The sequence below is a fragment of the Elgaria multicarinata genome, chromosome 14 (assembly GCF_023053635.1).
Source record: "Elgaria multicarinata webbii isolate HBS135686 ecotype San Diego chromosome 14, rElgMul1.1.pri, whole genome shotgun sequence".
Taxonomy (NCBI): domain Eukaryota; kingdom Metazoa; phylum Chordata; class Lepidosauria; order Squamata; family Anguidae; genus Elgaria; species Elgaria multicarinata.
Genome location: NC_086184.1, coordinates 17,233,713 through 17,248,949, shown reverse-complemented (window position 1 = coordinate 17,248,949; position 15,237 = coordinate 17,233,713). Strand labels below are relative to the sequence as shown.

At 46.6% G+C, this 15,237-nt stretch overlaps 1 protein-coding gene and 1 non-coding gene across 2 annotated transcripts in view; both read right to left on the bottom strand.

Annotated features, from left to right (window-relative positions):
- Nucleotides 1-15,237, bottom strand: part of CARMIL2 (capping protein regulator and myosin 1 linker 2) — an 81,240-nt gene that overhangs the window by 7,666 nt on the left and 58,337 nt on the right. Inside the window, exons 33-36 of the mRNA XM_063141434.1 lie at nt 4,139-4,242; nt 2,750-3,155; nt 1,560-1,679; nt 695-731 (exon numbers count right to left, since the gene is read on the bottom strand). Of these exons, the coding sequence (XP_062997504.1) occupies nt 695-731; nt 1,560-1,679; nt 2,750-3,155; nt 4,139-4,242 (667 nt within the window). The remainder of the gene's footprint in view (nt 1-694; nt 732-1,559; nt 1,680-2,749; nt 3,156-4,138; nt 4,243-15,237) is intronic.
- Nucleotides 12,841-12,912, bottom strand: TRNAA-UGC (transfer RNA alanine (anticodon UGC)). Its single transcript has one exon. It is a non-coding gene; the product is annotated as a tRNA-Ala (tRNA).

The window sequence follows — 15,237 nt, the reverse complement described above, 5'->3', positions numbered from 1 at the left end:
AGATGTACTCAAATTTCTAAAGAAGTAGTTCACCAAAGAAGTTGCAAAAAAGCAAACAAGCCGGCTGCATTGTTAGTTTTCCTTTTAACAAGGTAAACAACAAGAGGGTAGAGACACACCATGGCATGAGCCCTGTGTCTTCTTGAGAATATATGGAGTGGTGTTTTCCCCTTCAGTCCCAGTAGATGTCATCCATGCTTAACACACATTTATAGCTAAGAGATGGTGGATGGTGGTTTCCCCTGTGCTTCTGTCTCTACTACCAGCTTATTTAAATGTTCCCTGCTAAGTTGGAAACATTTCCAAGGGCATCTTTATGCTTTAAAGTTCTTAACATTGATGGTACATGTTCAAGGGGGCTACGGACCTCCGTTTCTCAAATTGCAATCATGAGCCATCCATGTCACATAGCAACCTGTTTCAAAAGACAAAAGGAGGGATTTCAAAGACAGGTTTGCTGTGTGGCAGGGTTGTGAGGCACTTAGTGTATGCAAACCCTTGGGTGCACAACATAGCCTTTGGGATTCCAGGGTGGAATCCCCTCCACCCCCCTCAGCTCAGGGAAGATGAAGTGGAGAAATTTGATTCAGGCACCTAGAAAATTGGGAGCATGATTTCCTGAAGCAGAAATCCTAATTGAATGAAGAATACCAGGGAAGTGATAAGGAGAGGGGTAGGATCAACTGCTACTCACCATCAGAACCAGCCTTCTTGATCTCCCCATCTTTGCTCTGTATATAAACAAACAAGGAAATAAACTTTCCTGAAAACATTCTGTTTGTAGAGGGGCATAGATAAGAAAAGAAATGAAAAGGAAATCCCATGATCTGGCATAAAATGGAGAGGAAGTCAGTTGGGAGCGAAGCAAGAATTAGGATGCTGTTTGGACTGCAGTGAATGCATGAATGGGGTGTTGCTACTAGGGATGCTACTACTGCAGGGCGCTTTCTCTAGGAACTTTTTATAATATTCTCTTGCACATCAGAATATTCTGTTATGCTCATCAAAGAGTCCTATTCGATAACCAGGGACAACTGTATCTTGGAATTGGAATGGACTCCAAAACCACATAGTCTGATTTTCTGCTAAAAGAGAGGACCGTGTATACAGTAACCCACACAACTGACATGCATGAGCAGTGGAAAATTTGCTTGGAATATGCATTTCCTTCAACAGAGGTTCGTGTTTGCTAATACTGTAAGAGGATTCAGATTCCCACTTTAACTGCACAATCCTGAACTTGTTTATCCAGAAGTAAGTTTCACTATGTTCAGTCGGGCTTACTCTCAGGTAAGTGCATGCTAGTTATTTTTCAACTGAAAACAAAGATGGGTTTGATTAAAATGGGTACGGTGGTTTACTTAAAATCAGACTAATCAAAGCAGACAAAAAATAAAAAAAAAGCTCAGCAACGAACTCCATCTCCCAAATCTCATTGCACTCCTTCCTTCTCCCAGGGAAAGCCCTGAGGGAGAGTGTCTAGCCACAGCAGATGCCAGCTTTCAGCTAGTGGTGTAACTGCTAGGGGACCCATCACCAAAAACCGTGTTGTCGCTCACCTGCTTCTTTTTGCCTTCAGAGGATAACACCTTGGTGACACCAATCCGATGCAGCATGACATGGACACGCTGCTCGAAGGAACTGGGCAGCTCCCCATCACTCCTCTCAAAGGGCCTCTTCTGTAGGGCAAAACACAGGAGAAGGCTGGGCACCCTCTGCGAAATGGCCGATTCACCAGCTCAGGCTGGGAGCCTTGCTTAGTTACTCCACGCAGCTTAGCATGGCTATCCCGCTTACTCCTTTCAGCAGGCTTTGTCTAGGGATCTTTTCTGAGATTAACGATCAGGGATGCTGCCAGGGTGGACAGACAAGCTGGCCTTGACTAGGTGCCTTCTTTCGCAAATCGCTGTCTGTTCTCCACCCACGCCCAGGCAGCTCAATACTTGGGAATAAAGTATCCAGTCCAGTTCCTCTTCCACCTGCCGAAAACTGAAATGCCAGCCAATTTCATCCTTCCATTCCCACAGTAATCGTTGCTAAGTAGACAAGGAACTGATACTGATACTCCTGCTGTCTCATTGGGCTTGTTTAGGCTGGGGTGACAAGATGCACAGCATCCATAAACATGTCACATCCCACTCACATGAGGCAGACAGCAACTTCAGGATACTGGGAGGGGCCATGGCTCAGTGGTGAGCCTGAAACCCGGGAGAGCTGCTGACCATCAGTGTGGACAATAATGGACTAAATGGCCTGGCTAAGTATAAGGCAGCTTCCTATGTTACTGGAAGCTTCTACCTCACAGCTAGAAGCTTATGTCCATCAAAAGACATTGTTTGAAGACACCATGGCTCTAGGTCTGCATTCTTAGGATGTCCCTCAGAAAACTGCAGGGACACCCTAAGCCCAACAGTACTGAGGAAGATCCTATTTTCTTCATACCTGTGACAGAGGAGCCCTGGTCAGTCAATTCTACCAAAGGATTCACCCACATCCATCTTAAGATAAAACTGAGATGTCACATCCCTGACTTTTAAAGGCCCAGAGATGAAAGGCTGTCATTGCAGGGCGTGGCTCAAAGGGTCATAATGCAGCCACCTTGCTGAAGTTTAGCAAGTCTGGGGCTGATCAGTGCATGGATGGGAGAATGTCTGGGAACTTCATGTACATCACCCTGACTTTCACGACAGAAGAAAAGGCAGATAGAAATGGCAAACACAGAGCCACACCTGGACTAGAAGGGACTTACCTTCTCATGCCTCACGCCAAGTCCCTCTTCATCCTCCCCTGACAGGAGTATCAAGGACTGGGACTTGCCTTCCCTGGAGTACTTTGGCCGAGCCCTACGAGTGCTGTCCGGAGTCTGGCTTTGCTCCAGGTAACCTCTGCCCTCCACAGCCAGCCCTCCTTCCTCAGACTTGCTTAGCGCTTTAGTCGACTCGCTGGCTTTGCTGGGAGCCCTTAAAATGTCACTGAGCATCAGTCTCCTGCCCCTCGCAGCAGAGGGACTACCGTCAGGCTCTTTCTCTGGCCTGGCACCCCGACTTGACTTTGGCTTCTTGAAGGCAAAGAAGTGTCCTATCTTCTTCTTGAAGGTCCGAGAGCCAGAAGATGTTGGTGTGGTTGCTGCCGGGGAAGTTTCCAACGAAACAGGGCTGGAGCCAGGCGGTAAAGAGAGAACAATGGAATCACTTGAGGTGCTGCTTCCCCCCAACCAACAACCGTTCCGTGATTTCTCAGCTTTTGTGCATTTTCCTCCCAATTCTTAAAGGATGAAATGCATCTCCTAAGGCAGTAAGAGCTTTAAACTAAAATAGTGTAGTTTTTTTTGGCTTCGACCCACTTCTGGAATATGGCCCCCGAGTACTTCTTAGAAGTAGAATCCTGCCCCCCACCCCTGCCTTAATGGATCTTCTGCAGTACTGAAAAAGATGGAAGAAATGGTGGGAAAACACGGGAGGGTTGTGAATAGAACATGTCATGGACCATCAACTTCCTAGGATGAGGCAGGGCAACAATGTCATAAATGTCTTGTCTGGATGGACCCTAATAGCTGAGTCAGTTGTAGCAATGGAAGCTACTCTTCTTGGGAGGGCACTGGACCATTAAAGAACTGCACTGTTACTAGTCTGCCTCAGAACTTGGCTGTATTCTTTATGACAAGCAAAATAATCCAAGTAATATCCTATTTATTTATTTATTTATTTATTTATTTGATTTATATTCCGCCTTTTTCCTCCAAGGAAGCCAAGGCAGTGTACATAATCCTCCTCTCCATTTTATTCTCACAACAACAACCCCACGTGGTAGGCTGGGCTGAGAGTCTGTGACTAGCCCAAAGTCACCCAGTAGGCTCCATGGCCAAGTGGGGACTAGGACCTGGATCCCCCAACTCCCGGTCGGACATTCTAGCCACTACACCATACTGGCTCTTTTTAAATCTGATCAACTTGCCAGTTGTGAAAATCGTTAGCAAACGTTCATTAAACTTTCATCACTATCAATTTTAAAAGGCCTCTGCCATTAGTGCTGGCTAATCACCACCCCACTTTCTAAGAAAAGTAGACATGGCCCCTGTCCTTCGCTCCACCCAATGACGGTTAATTGGAAACTCTGGCGAGACAAACTCTTCACTTACAGTAAGTGTTCGTGAATCACCTTCTTTGTGAAGAATTCGTCTAGCCCTTCATCCAGCCTGGCGATGCTTCTGTCTTCATCATTCTCACGCACAGGCGGCTGCACCTAGGAGCAAGCGTCATCATCAGGGTGACAGGCAGGAGAAACAAGAAATGGGGAAATGGCACTGGGGAAAAGATCAGAAAAAAAAACGTTTGGCTATCTGGTTTGAGTGCTGGGCTGGCTAGCTAAACTTCTTGGAAAGACCACATCACATGGTCTTGACCATGATCTACCTTGCAAGCATGGAAAACCTGTAACATCGGGGATTATGTAATGTGTGTCTGAGGCAGATCACTACCTTTTCCTTTCCGTTCACACAGTTGATCAAGAGGCCTATAAAACCAAGCGGGCGTATGGCTGTGGTGAGAAACTCCTAATCTACCTCTCTTTCTGGACTAGCGCAGGGCTCGTGTGCTTTTATCCTCCATTTTTTCAACATTGTAGACATTTGGTACACCAGTGGTAAAGGCCAGACTTTGGAGCAGAAGCTCAGTCTGAATGCCCAAAGGCTAATGGGTTTATCAAGACAGATTTAATAGACAAAACAGTTCGCTGAACACAAACAGCACATTTGGTGAAAAATAAATAAAAGATATATGCACTTCCTAATCAAATCCCTAGCTAGACATTGATTGCTGAGGAGACATGCATTACTCAGAGCTGAACTCACATCGTGAGATGTTGACATTTTAGCCTCTTTCCACAAGCCAAGAAATGAGTATTATGAAAACATCTATTTTTAAAGTCATCAGACTTGGGGTGGTGGGAAGATTAGGCTGGTGACCTCACAATTGCTGTGGTTTCCTCAGCCAATCCCAGAATTGGCAGGACATAATGGCCAGAACTAGGTATTTGGTAGCAAACACAGCACTGTCGATCAGAAGAGGTTCCACTTGGGTTTCAGAAAAGATAGGAAGACAGGAAGGATGAGGAGTAGTGAGCGTTTGCACTGGGGTCCTGTCTGACACGGCCTTTATCAGGCTTGGGACCTGATAATGCCTTTTTTCCTAGCTGATGACATATATTCTTACAAATTCCTTTGAAGTGAAGGTCTTTGAAACTCACCAAATGTTGATCCGGTTCTGATTAGCAAACAGTTTCACTCTAGCTATGCCAGTGTGTGTTTCTTATGGACACGGGTAAAATACAGGAAGCATCATAAATAATCAAGGTATTTTAAAACTCCCATATCATGACAGATCCTGACTCGCAACTCAATCCACAGTTACAATGGCACCACTGGAAATGGATTCAGAAGTAGCACAGTAAATCGTGTGGGTTGAGTTATGCACTGGGTTTGTGCTAAAACATTCAGTCCCATGGATTCACACTCATTCACAATAGACCCAGCAATCCCCAAATGAAACACACGTGTGTGTGTGTGTGTGAGAGAGAGAGAGAGAGAATGAATGAATGAATGAACAGTGGAAGCTTTGCAGGTGCTTTGTCAGTTGGCTGGTAGTGAATGCTGGGAACATTTTGTCAAGCACAAGGTAAAGTGAGTGGGACTGAAAGGTAGGCGCTACAGAACACAACAATACAAGATCAGAACAGACATTGTGAAGTTCTTTCAGAAGCGCACAGACTGGCACAAATACTAAAAAGCGTCCATAGTGCAGTCAATGGCATGGGATCCATATACATTTGTCTAGTTTTGCCCTGATCCAATGCAAACACCGCCATTTCTTTCATGATCGTGCCACTACCATTTCTAAGCAGCAAGTCAGTTTTCCGTAAATTTGACCAGCCACTCTCAAAAGCAGCAGCAAAAAAAGAGATAATGGAACATATCCTCAATCTCCCCCAATCCACATACACAAAACCACAAATTAAGTGCTACGTTGTGGAATCCGCCATCTAAAATCACATATGGCATTCATTGAAATGTGAGAAGTAGAACAGCTTTCCTAAAGAGAAACCTGGTTAATTCTCCAACCTATATTTTGTATAATCATTGACAAATGCAAGGATGGGGACTCCTACTGGTCTGCTTCAGGGGTGCTGGACCTCAAGCCCTGGGGTGAAACCCGGGCCTTCAGGGGTCCCACTCAGACCCTCCGACTTCTTCAGAAGGTGATGCCTCTTTCCCAACCACCAACCTTTGTGTCCCTGCCTCACTGCCATCCTAAAAAGTTCAAAAGCTTCTCTTAAGGCTAAGAGTGCTGGTATTTTGGCTCTGTTCCCTTTTGCCTTTGACCTTGTCCACAACTGGAATGCAGCTCCTGAGAGCTTCTCTGAAATGAAATTTGTCCCTCGGGTTGAAGGAGGTTCTGCACCTCTAATCTATTCCCAACTTCTGCTTTCACTGCCTTGCTGCAGGATCCGTTGAGCAAGAAGTTTGGAAGGCCCTTCTCTAGCACAGGGCGTGTGCTCAAAAAACCAAAAGGTCTCCTTCCCAGCCCACCTGTAGGTCGCAGAGTGGAACCCAAGCAAGATACATTCATGTGGGGAGAAGGGTCGTCCCCTAGACTCCCCCTCCCCACATTGGGGTGTTTCAATCAATGGCAGTATCCCTTGATCCTGCACTTGATTTGGGGAAGGCACCCAGCATGCTCTCCCCTGTTGGCAGTGCAGGATGTAAGCTCTTAGGATACGTGCCTCTGTCTTGTAGCACACTGACATCCTTGCACTAGCCCGGGTGCTTTCAAGGCAAGCAGTCCTGCAGCATGGATCAAGAACTGCAGTGTTTTCAATAAAGGAAATTAACAATCAAAAAATGCCCCGTGATTAATGATTTCAAACTCTAATTACTTCTAAGGCAGAAGAAGAAGCGTAAGCCGTGCAGCAAGTGATCAATGAAGAGGTAAGAGGGCCTCTGTGTTTGCAGGCAGGGCTGCCCGACACCAGGCAGCCGAATGGATGCTGGAGAGACGACACTGATTATAACCAAGCCAAGGAAAGTGGGGGGAATGAAGAAGGCCAGGAGATCACATGGTACTGCCACACGCTAGCTAAAACCGTCCTACACTTTCCTGTGCCTACTTCAGGGAAGGTGGTTGCAACGTAAGCTCAGCCTAAGCAACCCTGACAGGCCAGCAGAGACTGCAAATAGGTTTACATCGGCTGCAAACAGACAAGGTTATCTACTGCAGTAAGCAAGCGAGCAGGGAGATGCCAGAAAAACAGAGGGTCTCTGCTGTGTTGGGATATACGTTTTCTAAAACAGTGAAAGGCAGCCTTTTGGGACCATGGGCATATTTGGCTGGCAAAGGACAAGTAACTAGCCCCAAAGACTGAGTCCAAGGCAGAGGTGGAGGCTGAGCCCCAACACATTTTGCAACTCCTTTGAACCCACACTTTTCAGCATCAGCAGAAACCTTTTTTTTTTTACGGCAAAATGTGTTGTTGTTTTTAAGTAGAAGGGGTAGAGCATCTTGGCAGGAACCAAGAGTGTTTGGGGTCACACTGGTGCCCATGAGCAACTTGTTGCCTACTCGAAATAAATAAATAAATAAATAAATGTATTTTTCTGCCTAGAGAGTGTGCTCCCCTTAAGAACATAAGAAGAGCCATGCTGAATCTAGTCCAGCACTCTGTTCCCACAGTGGCCAACCAGCTGTCGACCTACAAGCAGGACACGGTGCAACAGCACCCTCCTACCCATTTCCCCCAGCAACTGGTGTATAAAGGCTTACTGCCTCTGATTGTGGAGGTTTCACTTAGCCACCAGGACCCATCTTGCTCCTTTGAACCCATCTCCTATAAAATTCTCTGCATCTCAGAGCATAGACCTCATCCCTGCATTGTAATAGAAAGGAATAGTAGTCACGTTCTATGCATTGGGCACGCTAGCACAGAGCAGAATGCGGTCTATACTGCAGAACATAACAGAAGAGAGCATCACTTTTGCCTGTCTCTGTGTGAGCATGTATAAATGCGCAAGCATGGGGACTGCCTCTGTGTCAGCGCAAGCGGAAAAACCAGGGTATATTGCTGCAAATCATGTGGTACCCCAATGTGTTTGTACAGAGGATGCTGTGAGCTTTATTGTGGCCCTGACAACTCATGATATTACTAATAAATAAATAAAAATATCAGCACACAGGAGGTTTTGGCTGCTTTCCCAAGTTTAAAGCCAATTTGAGCCTCCCTGAAACTACATGACACACTGTAGTCTACTCTTGTGAACTAAGGGAGCCTCTATACAGGGTTGCCATCTGACTGGTTAGCCTAATCAGGCTGTTCAAGTCCCACAGAGTTATTTTTAACCTCAAATTTAATGCTAGGCAATTTGAATTTTGCACATGGAACCAAAGGATGCAGGGTGAACGTTGGCTGGGCTGGAGAATTTTAGGAATGCTAGTGAACCTCAGGCATGTCTTAAACACAATGCAAAAGCTTACTGGATGGATCCCAGTTAATGTAGGTTTAGGGGACGGGGCCACAGCACCGTGGGAAGCACATGTGTTGTATTTAGAAGGTTTCAGGCTTGGTTCCTGGCAGCTCCAGATAAAAGGATCAAGTATTGGAAACAGCCATTCCTGAGACCATGGATGGCTACTGAGAGCCAGTGTGGTGTAGTGGCTACAGTGCTAGACTGGGAGTCAGGAGATCCTGGGTTGTAGTCCCCCCTCGGCCATGGAAACCCACTGGGTGACTTTGGGCCAGCCACTGACTCTCAGCCCAGCCTACCTCACAGGGTTGTTGTTGTGAGGATAAAATGGAGAGGAGGAGGATTATATATGCCACCTTGGGTACATTGGAGGTGGAATATAAATGTAATAATTAAATAATAAATAAATAATACTGCCCATCGGAGTAACAGTCAATTCTGGGCTAGAAGGACCAATGTTTTGCTAGCTGTGATTATTTGGCTAGCTCTACTTTTACACATTACAGAGCAACAAGCCTGGGCTTGCCACTGTGCGGTACATCCCAGATCTCCAATGAGTGACCTGGGATATACAGGTGTGGTCAAACACCTCTTCGGAACATCCACACTTTTACTTTTTAGGCATACACGTAAATCTTCAGCATACACCTAAATGAAGGCATATGCAAAGGCCCTTGACATGAGCGCCAAACAGTTGTATATGTGTGGATGGTGGAGAAGGGGACCGTCTATACATGGGGAACTCAACTATTCACTGACATTGCTTCTGCAAGGCCTGTATGGTGCGAACAGCCACAGTGGCTGAGGATCTGCGCTGCTTCAGTTAGACAATGCAGGTGCAACTTTGCAGCCACTGTGGGGCTCTCCTGCGAGGATGTGGGTTGAAAAAGTTGGGGATTTCCCTTGATTTCCCCCCAATCAGAGCGATGTTAGTACAGCGCTTCCACCATCTGACGTCGCTCTGGGGTCAATCCAGGGGTGGTGTCTGATGGAAGGTGAAAGGTGATTGGTCACCTTCCACCAGGAAGAGGGCGGGGGGGAGTCTTGTACCCAGATGGCTGCCCAGAAACCCCACACTCCCATCCTCAGCATTGAAATTACCCAATGCCACCCCAGGAGAGGAAAAGCATGGGTTTTCCAAGGGAGGCGGTGCCAAATCGGTGCTGTGAAGATGCCCCCAAGGACAATCATTGGCTAGGATCAAGGCGGGCTGGGCAAGGCACATCCAGACACAGCCCACCCACCATGCATCATGGCTCCCTGGAGGTGTATTGAGCCTCTGCATGGGTCACCATCCATGGCTTGTCGTTTTCTTTCTTCAACTTTGCTGTTCGCACCATACAGGCCTTGCAGAAGCAATGTCAGTGAATAGTTAAGTCCCTCTTCTGGTCCTGTAAATGACAGGGGATTTGATGGATCCAAACTGGCAAAAGAACCATCACTTTAGTCCCAAACGCTTGATCCCACAGGCTGGTATTCACCATACATCTCACCCTGTTGCCACTCAAAAGCAGTGGTCATCTCCAGTGGTTGCCCACTGCATTCATTGGGACAACCTTGCCCTGCACAACCCAATGGCAAGAGTTTTTAGAACAACAGGGTGCGCTACAGCTGTCTTTCCCTATCCTGCCCTCACTCTCATCCATTCGTAGCCATGCACACCAACGATCCCTTGCCTACCCTCCATGCGTTTGCTACTCCACTGTAAAAGAGCAATGGTAGTAGTTATAGAGTGGGAAACTACAACCGATGAAATAAGCCATGCAAAGTACAATGCAGTCCACTTAACCTCCACTTTTACTGCAAACAATTCTCACAAACCATTTCCGTGAATGACTGGTGGCTTTCATTGAGAAATCTTATCAACAATCCCGCTAGCCAGCTTACCCTGTTGTCACACCATTTCTCCAGCTAGGGAAGCTGCGCTGGATCTGGGTGCAAAGCAGCCATCTCCTTCCTCTCTTCTTCCCTCAAAAATCCCAATACCGTTTCCTCACATCTCTAGGATGACTATGGGTATGTGGGCACACGTGAAAATTAATGCATGACCAGCTGACAAGTTAAAAGCGGGTGGAGGATATACTCCAGCCAGAGATGTGTATTAAGCTTTTGGTTTTTCAGAGGTTCTTCCCTCCAAGTGCATCCATATAAAGAACATAAGAATGGCCTATTCTGAATCATCTAGTCCATCCCTCTGTTTCCAGCAGCAATCAACCAAATGCCCTTGGGACGCTCACAAGCAGAGCACAGTGTAGATGGCCATCCTATTGCTTGCGCCCAGAAACACATCACCAGGGACAAACTCAGGGCAGGCCATCAAGAACTGGGGTTGATGGCCCACAGCCCAGAAGAGGTCCCAACTCCTGACCTCCGGAGCACTTTGGTTCTGCTCCAAATCCTTGCTGTTGGTTCGTGGTCAGCTGGGCAGTGACAAGAGGGAAAAGGTAAAGAGCAGCCTTGATCTCTCTGCCCCCCCCGGGGGGGGGCAATGGTATGGATTGAGCCCAGAGGGAGAAGGCAAAAGAATAGGCAATGGTGACAGTGGCAAAAAAACCCTCAGACAGGGCCCCCTAAAGCAACCTATCTAACAACAAGTATACTCCCCACCCACCTACAAAACCAGGAGCCAACACTGAATATACTGTCTCTAAATATGGTGGCCCTTTTTGACATAAAGGCTATTAGCTGCTCATACATCTATCCTCCATGAAATCATCTACTCCAGTTAAAGGACATCTGTGCCAGAGGCCATTCACTCTTTCTTGTGGCCATCCATACATTAAAAGGGTGCATTGTATGAAGTCCTGAAGTTACTGCCAGTCAACTTAATAGAATTGCCCTGGTTACATAAAAAGAGCCATGCGGGATCAGGCCAGCATCTTGTCCAGCATTCTGTTCTCCCAGTGGCCAACCAGCTGCCCACAGGAATCCCACAAGCAGGACATGAGTGCAAAAGCACCCTCCCGCCCATGTTCCTAAGCTACCGGTGTACCTAGGCATACTGCCTCTGATACTGGAGGTAGCATATAGGACTCAGGACTAGTAGCCATTGACAGCCTTTCCCTGTCCAATCCCCTTTTAAAGCCATCCAAATTGGTGGCCATCACTACCTTGCGTGGAAGTGAATTCCATAGTTTCACTATGTGCTGTGTGTTTTATCTGTCTTGAGTCTCCCATCAATCAGTTTAACGGCATGGCCATGGGTTCAAGTATTATGAGAGAGGGAGAAAAATCACAGAACTGGTAAACAGGGGTTTATGAAGAAGAATGATAGAAACTCTACCCCACGGACACACCGCCGAATTCCCCCTTCCTTACGCATAGACACAGTTCAGCATGAGTTGGGGTGAGAGCTTGATCTGAAAGCAGCTTTTAACTGCCAGGCGTCCATGCTCAGGTGGAGGGCAGAATCAGCTGAGCCACTGGTTGGCACATTTCAGTGAGAACCCTCAGCACCCCCTTCCAGACTTTACATAGCACCCCCAACCCCCATGTCAAACTCTAAGGATGACTCCTCTACAGTTTCTCCTGTCTCTCAGCCATGCCAGAGCAGGAGCCTATAGAAGCAACTATGGGCCCTTTAAGGGCTGCCTCTAGCAAGGACAGAGCCTCTGAAAGTCCTGGGCCTGGAGGCCTTCTTGAGGCCTCAGTTGGCTGCAGCCCTTTGCTGGACAACAGCTCTCTCCCTGCAATGAAACACGTTGGTCAGTATCGTCTGCAGGGTGCTGTCCAGGGTCCTAAAGTCCCTTACCTTGCTGTGGCTCTGCTCTCCTAGACCTGACAATAGAATGTGTGCATGTGCATGTGCTATAGGCATCGAGCCAAGGCAGCAAGCAACACTTACTGTAAGTGGTCAGCAAGAACTGCTGCCCTCTTCAGAGATTATACCATGGCACAAAGTAATCTGCACTGATGTGCCACATTTAATATTATACGCGCATACATATAAACAGAAGGGCAGTGATCTCCTTTCAGTTATAGTACTCAAAACAAATGGCTCAAAATTTTAAAATTCCACAGGTATTTCTTTCAGGCTTGATGGATCATAGGGTTCTAGTGAAAACCCGAAGTAGATCCTGCAGGCCTGAAGTCTGCCCGACCCTGTGCTAAACCACACGGAAACAGCAAGGCAGCTACATTTTCCACATGAATGTGGGAGGATGTGAACACAGGGCCTCAAGGGCAAATTCTCACAAAAACACTCTCTTAGGAACATAGGAAACTGCCTTGATACTGAGTCAGACCCTTGGTCCATCTAGCTCAATATTGTCGACACTGACTGGCAGCCGTTCTCCACAGTTTCAGGTAGGGATTTTTCCAGCCCTACCTGGAGATGCCAGGGATCGAACCTGGGACCTTCTGCATGCAAAGCAGGCACTCCACCACTGAGCTACAACCCCTTTCTTCAGCTATGTTCTCCTACAGTCTGTAGGCAGTCAGAAGATGCACTGAACCTGGTGCCCACCAGATGTGTTGAGCTGGCTGTGTGATGATGGGGGTTGTAGTCCAACCCAACTGGAGGGCATCAGTTTGGGGAAGGTTGCACTGGAGTTTGTTCAATACCTGATGGAACGCCTCTCCCGACATGAACCTACCCGTACACTGTGCTCAACATCCAAGGTCCTTCTCCAGGTGCCTACTCCGAGGGAAGCTCAGAGGATGGCAACAAGAGCGAGGGCCTTTTCTGTGGTGGCCCCACAATTGTGGAACAATCTCACTGACGAGGGCTGCCTGGCGCCAACATTATTATCTTTTCAGTGCCAGGTCAAGACTTTTCTCTTCTCCCAGGCATTTAGCAATATGTAAGGAGCCTGGGTTTGTTTTTGTATGTTTTTGTGGTTTAAAATTCTATGTTTTTGTGGTTTAAAATTTTTGTATATTTTGAAGTGTTTTTATCCTATGTAAACCACCCAGAGGGTCTTGGCTATGAGGCGGTAAACAAATGATGATGATAATAATAATAATAATAATAATAATAATAATAATATTCAAGGGCTCATTCACAATTGGGATGTAGCTCTCGGCAGCAGGCACAATCTACATATGAAGACAGCAATTCTGGGCATCTAATCTCAGTCCCTGGGAGTTCTACGATGTACAGCACAATCCAATGCATGTTTACTCAGAAGTCATAAAGGCCTGGTTAAGCAGCATGGTTTAGCGTGTTGTCTGAACCAGGCCAAAGTCCTATTGAGTTCAACAGGACTGACTTCCTAGTACATGTGCTGGGAAAAGCAGCTTTAATTTGTCCTCTCAAGCTTCATGGATATCTGGATACTAATTTCTAGACTTCCGAGTTTGGGGGAACGTTCCAGCACATCTTTATCCTACAACAGCCACTTGGTAGTATAGTATACCAGTGAAGAGGAAGAGCTTTGAGCCAGACAGTCTCACTCTGGTTCCACTCTCAGTTTGGCCTTGGAAATGCATTGGATAGTCTTAGACAAGCCACGAGGCCTCAGCCTAGCCAGCTCCATCTTCATGCAGGATGGGGATTCGGATACAGGCCTGCCTTCCAAGGTATGGGAAGCAGCTTAAGCACCTAAGAAAAGTGGTATCCTGGGTGCCAAAATCAGGGAGGGGGAGGCAGGCAGGGGAGGAAAGGGTCTCTACCCTTGGCAGAAGGGGAACACAGTAGCCAAAGTAGCAGGGGCTCTTTTTCTGAGCCTGATTCCTGTATTGCTTCCTGGATGAAAGAAAGCAGCCTCCCTCAACCACTAAAGTAATCACAGGGGATAAATTCATGGCAGGGGGAAAGGAAGCGAGGCAAATAAATAAATAAATAAATAAATAAATAAATAAATAAATAAATAAATCATGCCTTTTGCTCTCCTCATTCATTCCCCCTGCAATTCCTTGTGGGATGCCACTTGCATAAATACTCATGATCAGACAGCAAGATCACAACTCAACACCCATCGCTGCCTGGTTCAACCCACGTACTGAAGATTTTGAAGGACTTGGCTAACTGTAATCATGCCTAACCAGAGAATTCATTCAGTACATACAGGGAAATCACTGTGCTGCCTTTACGATTTTTTTTTTAAAAAGCCATGGTAGGAAATGCCCTTTAGCCTTCAAGGCCATTTTTGCTGATTAAACAGATAACGAAGCAATGAATTACCTTTGCAGAGATACCAAATTCCACCCTTTCCCCTACATCTTGTAGTGTGTGTGTAATGCTCAGGGACTCTCTCTCTCTCTCTCTCTCTCTCTCTCTCTCTCTCTCTCTCTCTCACACACACACACACACACACACACACACACAGAGTGTTCAAGATAAACACTGATTTTCCTCAAGTCCTCAAATATATAGCTTGGTTGCACCACAAAGTTGTTGTTGTTGTTATTATTATTTTACTTCCCAGTACCGTGGAGGGGTTAAATTGCAATTCTATAAATGGATCATTTTCTGATGAAAGGACATATCCTGGAGCTAAGCTAATCGTACCTTCTCTCGCCCTCTTTCACCTGGAAAAACAAACCAAGCCAAGGCTCAAAATGTTCAAAGAGCAGAGGCCGTAATTAGCATGGATGATGCCACTAGATCCTTGGGATAAAGAAGCAGCTAACAGTTCACGCAAACAAATAAATAAACGGGCAGCTTTTCAGGAAGAGAGATGGTCCCTGCAGCGGTACAAGTTTGTCCCTGCAGAAATGCTTGAATGGTCGTAAACATATCACAAGGAGGCAAGTGCATGCATGCAGATGGGTTGACACACACA